Genomic DNA, 8,385 nt, shown 5'->3' on the forward strand with positions numbered 1-8,385 from the left:
CAATTAACTCAGTTTCATCTCATTCTCTCTCTCTCTCTCTCTCTCTCTCTCTCTCTATATATATATATATATATATATATATATATCACTTTTTTTATTTTTGTCGTAATCTTTCTTTTCCTTCTTACACCTCATTTTTTGTGTGACTTTAGAATTATAGGAAGAAAACATGAAAGTGTACGCGTGAGAAAACAAACAAGGGAGCATAATTTGTTGGTAGAAAGTTTGGCTAATTAATTATTGATTAGAGATAAGCAATCAGCTGCAGTAGTAGTGGGGAAATTAAAGGACATGAAAGTTAATAATTAAGGTCTAACCATAAGAGAACTACATGCATGCATAATCCCAAGAGCCAGTCACAGTGTAGAAGTAGTTCTTAGTTATATCAACATAATCACTCTTGAGGCACAAATAGATGCACATATTAAAGTTAAGAGCTTGAAAGGTTGGTGAAGTCGGAAAACTTTTGTTCTTGCATTTGTTGAAGAGAGAAAACAGAGTGGTGAATTAGTAGGGTGAGACACCAACATTGGCTGAAGCATAAAACCCATCTTTCATGAGAACCTCTTCTCCTTCCTGGACAAAAGAGAAAAACACACCCACACACTCAGAAATCAAAGTCAGGGTTATGCATTATTTTGTCTGCAACATTTTGCAAGAAGAGGGTGCATGATAATTTACCTGCTGGCACACATTTGTCTTCTTCACAGTCTGATCAGGCATGAGACCAAAGTGGATGTGTGGGAAGTGGGCCCACTGACACACAAAGCACGTCATACATCAGAACAAGTTCAAAGTGAGCCAGAAAACCTTTTCATTAATTTATTTTATTCTAACCTAGGGGGAGGAAATACTACCAACTACTTCAAAAAATCATTTCAAAACAAGGAAATCTATTATTTTGTTGTGAAAATATGTCAACAAATCTATGAATAATGATATATATTAGATATTTAGATAAATAATAAAACTTTGCATGCAACATTTGGAGAGAAAACATATATGTGATTAACTGTTTAATTTATTGAAACCCTAGTACGTAAGAACCCCATTGTTGTATTTGTTTATTTATTTATTTATTTATTCAAGAGGAGGAAAAAGGATGATACATTCTTGGCAGCTGCACTGAAGGCTTCCCTGTGAGTTATATCGGGATTGACAGACTTGATGCGTTGGATCTCGTCCCTGCAGAAATATACATGGACCATTCAAATTTGCTTCAACTTTAAAGCCTTTCATGACCACAAAGTACAAATTTAATAAATAAATATGAAGTGGTTCAAAATTTAAATAAAATATTAATGAGAAGAATAATAAAAATAGCGAGTGCTTTAATAAAATGAATACTCACTTGATAAAGCGGTTGTACGCGGAGGGGACTCTCTGTCTCTTCTCAGGAGCTGGACAATGGCGCACAGTCATATATCAAAATCATTTCCTTTGACTTTGCAGATGCAATATTTATTTTATCTAGCTATTTAAATTCCCTATTTTCCGTGGCAAGGGGCATCACTGCCTCTGTCTGTATACACATCCATGCTTCCGATTCTGATGATACTCAGTGTTAAGGGTTTTAAGCAACTACAATCCCGGGGGAGAACAAGCTGCCCCTACATGTTTTTCTCTTTCTACCAACCATTTTCCTTCGTGCCACTTATGAACGCCAAACTAACCTATGTTTTTCTTCATCTCTGTCGGTGCTTGTAACAAAAAATTAATCCAAGGGAAACTAAAATATTATTGATAAAAGTGAAAGTGGAACACGGCCTCACAGACTGTGCCCTAGAATCAGAAATACTAGTAGGTAATACTTGCTGTTTTTTTACATTAATTAGTGTTCCCAGATATTTAAAATCTCTTCTAGGCTTAATTAGGGCAGTGCTGTCTATATAGACCTTGTCATTATTTAGTTATTAGGATCATTGATAAGATTTTAGGGAATGTGCGGTTGGAAACAAGGAAGGGTTTTAGGTACTGTCGCGATGAAGCCTTAAAAGACCCTTTTTCTTCTACCAAAGGAACTGGTGCTGTCAATGTTGACCATAAAAGCAACGACATGATTTATTTTCCTTTGAAAAACAACAGTGTATTTTACTACGCGAATGCTGCTTTCATCTAAAAGATAACTTCATTATTGAGGTGAGTACAAGATCATGGGTGAACACGAAAGGGAACCTTAATTTTGAACGAGAGAAATCCGAGTTATTTATTTTTCAGTCATATAAATGTAAACAAATAAACTAAAAAAATAAATAAAATAGAAGAGTATATTTTATCTCACGTCTGTTTATGATCGGTGGCCGTGGAAGCTCATCAGCTGCAGTCCTAGCAGGCATAGAGAAGTCATTTGAAGCAGTTAAATTTGCTTGGTTCATAAGGAAATTTGGAGAGGGGTTTGGTATCTCCTCCTGCAGAAATGGAATATGTCATTCACCAAGCCAGAAATAAATTATACTGAGAATGAACCCATCACCTCTTTAAGTCCTAGTCCATAAATAAGAAGAGGGTAAGGGTGTACTACCACTGATACACTAATTTATTAAAGAGACGAAGAGTAAATTGAAAATAAAAGAAGAGTATGGTGATGTACCAGAAGGTTATGGGACGGGGAGAAGAAAGAGTGACCCAAATGAAATTGAGTGGGAGATGGCACAAGCAGGCCGCGCATGTTGACTGGCAGGAGGTTAGTGCAATGGCCGCATCGGACAGTGACTGTCTTGAACAAGCTTGTGCAGGGAACACTTACCTGAAACATGAAAGAAAGAAAGAAAAAATGAGAGAGGAGTATGAGAGAAACCCTAGTGTTGGAAAGAAGTTTGGGGGTAAGAAAATGTAAAATGTGTTCATATACAGCGAGGACGGTGTCACAAATATTGCAGTGAACATAACAAAGCTGTTCGGAAGGAGGGAGGTGGTCCAGTGATATTGTGGTGGAAGAGGATGACATTTTGGGTAGCCCCCTTTTTTCGTTCTCTTATATTCGGTTGATGATTGGTCTCTTGATTGATTGATTGATAGATGGACAGCTTAACCACCACACCTTGGATATGCTTTTTTTGATTATGAGTTGTGAAAGAAAGGTGCAGAGAGACAGAGAAAGAGTGAGAGGGAAAGAGGCTGATCTATTTGGTCTGGTCTGGTTGATAGATATATACTACGAGAGGGAAAGGCACAGAATTCACCCCTTCGCTTTCTCTGTTTATTGCTCTTGTTTATAGAGCACACAAGACCTTCCCATGGATGCTGCTATCCATGCATGCATGCATCTATCATGTATGCATATTCACACATTCATCATCATCATCATTTATGTACAGGGAAGAGGGGTTAGTTTGTTTGTACATGAACATGGCGGAGTTATTATATAATTAACATGGGAACATATGTGGTTGGCATTTCGATGTGTATGTGTGTAAGAGAGAGAGAGAGAGAGAGAGAGAGAGAGAAAGAGAGAAGCGGCAGATGTGGGGGAGAGGAGCCAGAAAGGGACGTGTGCATGGAGTGATATAGCTTTCACACACTCACCTGTTGTTTTCAATAGTTAAAGAGGGTCTTGTCTTGTGGTGCGTTCTCAAAAAAACACTTTGATTTTAAAATCAATTTTCCTAAATTTCCGAACAAAGGAGAATGAAACCCCACTACTCCACCACCCAGTCAGCCCTAACACTTATTTCTCACTTTCTCTTCCTCTTCCGCTTCCTTAGGGCTCCTCACTCAAAGCGTGATTCAAGCTACACCCAGTGAAACTAGAGAAACCCCATAATACCCAGGCTACCATCATACACCGTATTATTATAATATTATAATAATAATAACATCATTATTATTATTATTTATGAAAAAGAGATAAACAAGTTTACTTTTGGTGATTTGACAACTCCCTCTCGCTGGCCTTACACAGACTGATACGCATTTAAGTCAGTAAAAAAAACATCTCAGCGAGCAGACTTTCCTCTTGCTACTTACCACCTTTGTCCTTTCCTATATTTCTATTTCTTTTGACTTATGTTAGCTAATTGAGTTAGAATCTTGTCATGTAAGTGATTTCAATTTCACATCAACCCCCCTTGTTGCATCTTCGTACAAAATAACAAAGTAAAATGTGAGTGAAATATATAGGGAAAATAATTGTGTAAAATGTATATGTATGCATATAAGATCTAGCTATTTGAAAATCTGGTGAAATTGATGGTCGTTAACTCCTATCTTGATCCATTGATCTGAGAGAGATCCGATAAGAACCGTCGCCATCCATGCTCATGTAAGCCCTGTGGGATTCCCTCATCCCAAAAAAGACAACCGTGTCATCATCCATTGTATATGGCAAGGGTCAAGTGCGTGCTTTCTATGTGCAAGATTATTAAATGTGTTCCTAACTGGGAAGTTGAGAACTTTATTCGCCCCTCACAATCAGATATCATTAAGATGATTCCATATATTCAAATCCACCAGAAGGGTTAGTCTTTTCATAAAAAAAAAAAAAAAAAACAATATTTTTTATAATATTATTTCTCTGCCAAGTTTTATTCATTACATAATGTAATTTATTCCAAACTTTTCTCTCTTTTTTTTTTTTTGTTTCTTTCATGATTATCATAAAAGTAGAAGATATCTTTGTAAACAACTTTTCAAACATGTTGAGAGGGAAACAACAATTGTTTTTTTTGAAAAATCAAAGGAGGATAAGAAAGTTGTCTCGCTTTAATTGCAGAAGAAGTATTTTGTTAATATACAGCAATACATGCACACCGGTTGAACTTTTTGGTTACTTATTCAATCATAAAACTGCGTCTTTTCCTTATCTCCTCCGACTGGAAACTGCAGAAGAACGAAATGAAAACGGAAGACATGTCGATATCAACAGTGTTGGACGGTGGTAGAAAAAAAGTTGATAATTGAAATGGCACTGGGGTTAATATTGAAGAAGTGATGAGTTATTGGTATATAGCTCCACTTGTTTATTCCTTTTACTATTATTTGGAATCTGACTGTTAGTACTCGCGGTGATAACTGATAACTGGTGGCAATAGGTAGTCAAGTTGAAATTTGTACTTGCATGTTTTGTCAACATTTGGGCTGTTCCCAACTTTCCATTGAGTTAGAACTCATTCTTGTTGCCTCTTCATCATACGACATTACTAAAGCAGCCAAGGGATGAGGAGAGCAAAACCTGGAAATACTTTTCTATAAAAATGCAATATCAATAGTAAAAACCCAGGCCTTCTTTCGATTTCTTTCTTCTTTTTTTTCCAAATAGTTCTCTTCAAACAAAATATTATTCATATTATATTACTAAATATCTCTAAAGAACTCAATTCTTACTTTTCACTTCAGTTTCTGGGTTTATTATTTTAATTGAATTTGAATTGGTGATATTAATTATTGTGTTTGTGAAAAAGGAGGAATAAAAAAGTGAAATGAAGGATAGTAATTAGTAAAGAGGAGATTGAATTTGGATGAAGGGAGGGTAGGTAGGTGGCGAAAAGTTGGAATTATTTGTACCAAATGCAGAATTAAGTAGAGGCAGAAAAGGTATAGTGAGGCTAGTGGAGTAGAGTGAGATTAGGGGGTTGTGAGCAATATTAATATTAAACCTGAGTAGAGAGAGTACAGAGTTCAGAAGTTTAGAGGCAGTGGCCACATTTGGCAGTGGGGTTTTCTCAAAAGCTACTTAATTAATCTCCAACGTCTCGTCTCTTCACCTTTCACTCCTAACTAAGCATGCATGACACATGACACCAACTGTACTTAAGACAAACCTTTATACTCTTTTGTTTTTGTTTATCCATCTTTTTTAATTCACTTATAATAATAATAATAATCATCCCACTTTTTTCATTCAAAAATCATTTATATTTTCATGTTTATTGAAGTTTTTTGTATGAGAATATACAACAATGCGGGTTATCGGAGAGCACAACCCTAGTGGGTGGTATCTCACTATGTTATGTAAATTATGTATGCTCTTACTTCATCTCTTCTAAAGTGCTCTGAATGTACCGTACGCGCATGTACCGGAGAAAATCTTGTATGCTCGTGAACAAAATTTACCTCTTTCAACATCCTTCTTTCAACGTGCACAATATTATTAAAAAACTAAAGTAACCAGTTTTCTGTTATTTAAATAAAAATGAGAGAAAAGGAATAATCAACAGTATTCCGTCTCTTTTTTTTTTTTTTTTGAGACTCATTAAAAAAATTTAGAATAGTATAAGCCAGTGAAAACCTTTAAATTTAGAGAAAACTTATGTTACTTCCACTTGAAGAAATAGATGGTCATTCCAAATATTTTAAATCAATTGTTTTTCTTATTTCATTAAAAAAGTAATTTATAAAATTAATTTATTTTTTATTGTAATAATATATTAAGAACAAGGTAATTTTGTTGGACTAATGAAAATAACATATCTTGAAAAGTCTCACATCGTCTAGGACAATCAAGGAAGTGAATGTTAGTGACTATATAATGGGCTTTAAGTCCATGATGTTTCTTGTCCTGAGTCAAAGGAACTTCAAGCTTGTATTCGACTCTTCTTAATTGTTATGGGTTAAATTATTGCTTTGGAAAGTGTGAGTGTACTCGGAGCCCAAAGGCATAGGTGTGTTGTTTGTCTGTTCTATTGTGTTTATTTTATTTCTCTATTAAAAAAGTGATTCTCGAAAGTTTTTTCCAACAATTTTGTATCATGTGACACTTTGGTCATAAACAAGTTGAGAAAAATTGCGTTGAATATTTGTTACATTAACTCTCCCTTCTTCTGCAATTGAGAAGAACAATTCAATTTATGTTTTTCTATCAATTTTTTTCCTTCCATTTGGAAAGTGAGCTATAACTAGTTGGGGATTCAAGATATTAACAATATTAGGTCTACCCTAAATCATTAGCTTTTAATTAAAAAAGTTTAATATTTGTTAAATTGATGTTGATACTTTTTTATTTTAAATTTATTTAATTTAGATTTAGCCAACATTAAATTAAATTTATTTTTATATTAATTTAATTTGTGAAAGTTTAATTGATGTTAATGTTAATAATTTTAAAAAACAGTTTCTTAGATAAAACCTTTATTTCCAACAAAATAAAATATAAACTTTTTTTTCCGGTAGTGAATGAAGGAAGTGAATGGCAACAAAGGAAATATGTGTAAATGAAAGATTAAACGAATAAGATGAGATGAAGAGTATATGAATGAAATATAAGTGTGAAATGAGGAGACGAATGAGGGTGAATAACATGAGTATAAAAAAATTTATATAGAAAATAAGAGAAAAAAAAGTTAAGAGTAATAGAGATTTAGAATCTTTAAATATGAAATTTTATATTAAAAATAATATATCATCCTTATTCGTTATCACCATGACACAAATTCATGACATGTAAAATAGTGTCAGCTTAACTGATAGACTTAAAATAAATATTAAAACCTTTCGTTTACTAGGTAATAGAAAAAAAAAACATTTACTTATTAGTCTTATTATTATTTTTTTTTCGTTTGAAGAACTCTTTTGTTTCATTAAAACAATTTTTGTTATTTCTCAACCACTGAGTATATATGTTGATATTTTGATATTTGAAAAATTTTCTTATATCTCTAAGATATTTTTCAACTTATCATACCCTTAATTATACATTTGTTTTCCTTTGTGCGATTTCTTTCGATAGTCTCTCAAATTGTTTGTAAACATTTGTTAATTTTTTAATATTTTTATTTTTTGTTTGTTTTCATTATGTATAATACTATTTTGATATATTTATCTAATTATTTTTTATTTTCTAACTCATTATCAATCATACTGTAATTTTTTTTACTATAATTGTATAAATAACTTTTATTTACTACAATGTAAAAATTTAATGTAATTGTCATGAATTATTTTTTATTATCATCCAACATAATTGAAGTTCAAAAGATACAAGATCTATGTTAAAATTTTATTATTATGATTATTATTTGTTCTTTGTATCATTTTGATCAAGTAATGTATTATAACTTTTATTAGTGTATAAAAAAAAGATTCATTAGAATTTAAAATATTGAAGTAAACAAACATTTAAAATATATTTTAGTTTGAATATTTGTTGTCTTTTTATATTTTTTAAAAAATATTTTTAAATTTTATCAACTAGGTTTCATTAATGTTTGTAAATTTAATAAATGTGTTGGTTCTCATGAAATTTTATTTGGTATTATAATCTAAAATGTAAACAATTATAATTTATTTTAAACTTTTATTATGATTATTATTTATTCTTTGTATCATTTTGATCAAATGATGTATTATAACTTTTATTAGTGTATGAAAAAAGATTCATTAGAATTTAAAAGATTGAAGTAAACAGACATTTAAAATATATTTTAATTTGAATTTTTTTTTTCTTTTATA

General features: G+C 32.2%; 1 protein-coding gene across 1 annotated transcript; it reads right to left on the reverse strand.

The window, feature by feature from the left end:
• Window positions 1-282: 282 nt before the first annotated feature.
• On the reverse strand, window positions 283-3,094 carry LOC114177350 (protein YABBY 4-like). Its single transcript, XM_028062652.2, has 7 exons — window positions 2,852-3,094; window positions 2,591-2,746; window positions 2,282-2,408; window positions 1,352-1,400; window positions 1,110-1,185; window positions 682-756; window positions 283-576 (listed from the first exon to the last, which is right to left on the reverse strand). Exons 1-7 carry the CDS (start codon window positions 2,945-2,947, stop codon window positions 508-510), a joined length of 648 nt encoding a protein of 215 aa, XP_027918453.1. The 5' UTR covers window positions 2,948-3,094; the 3' UTR covers window positions 283-507.
• Between the last annotated feature and the right edge of the window lie 5,291 nt (window positions 3,095-8,385).

The sequence above is a fragment of the Vigna unguiculata genome, chromosome 3 (genome assembly GCF_037176805.1).
Source record: "Vigna unguiculata cultivar grain cowpea cultivar isolate G323 ecotype 2 chromosome 3, ASM3717680v1, whole genome shotgun sequence".
NCBI classification, from domain to species: Eukaryota; Viridiplantae; Streptophyta; class Magnoliopsida; order Fabales; family Fabaceae; genus Vigna; species Vigna unguiculata.

Coding starts and splice junctions, on each gene's coding strand:
- LOC114177350 (XM_028062652.2), bottom strand. CDS start 2,947: ATGTCATCCTCTTCCACCACAATATCACTGGACCACCTCCCTCCTTCC. Junction 2,747..2,851: donor TTTGTGACACCGTCCTCGCT/GTATATGAACAC, acceptor TTCATGTTTCAG/GTAAGTGTTCCCTGCACAAG. Junction 1,401..2,281: donor GCCACCGATCATAAACAGAC/GTGAGATAAAAT, acceptor GCCATTGTCCAG/CTCCTGAGAAGAGACAGAGA.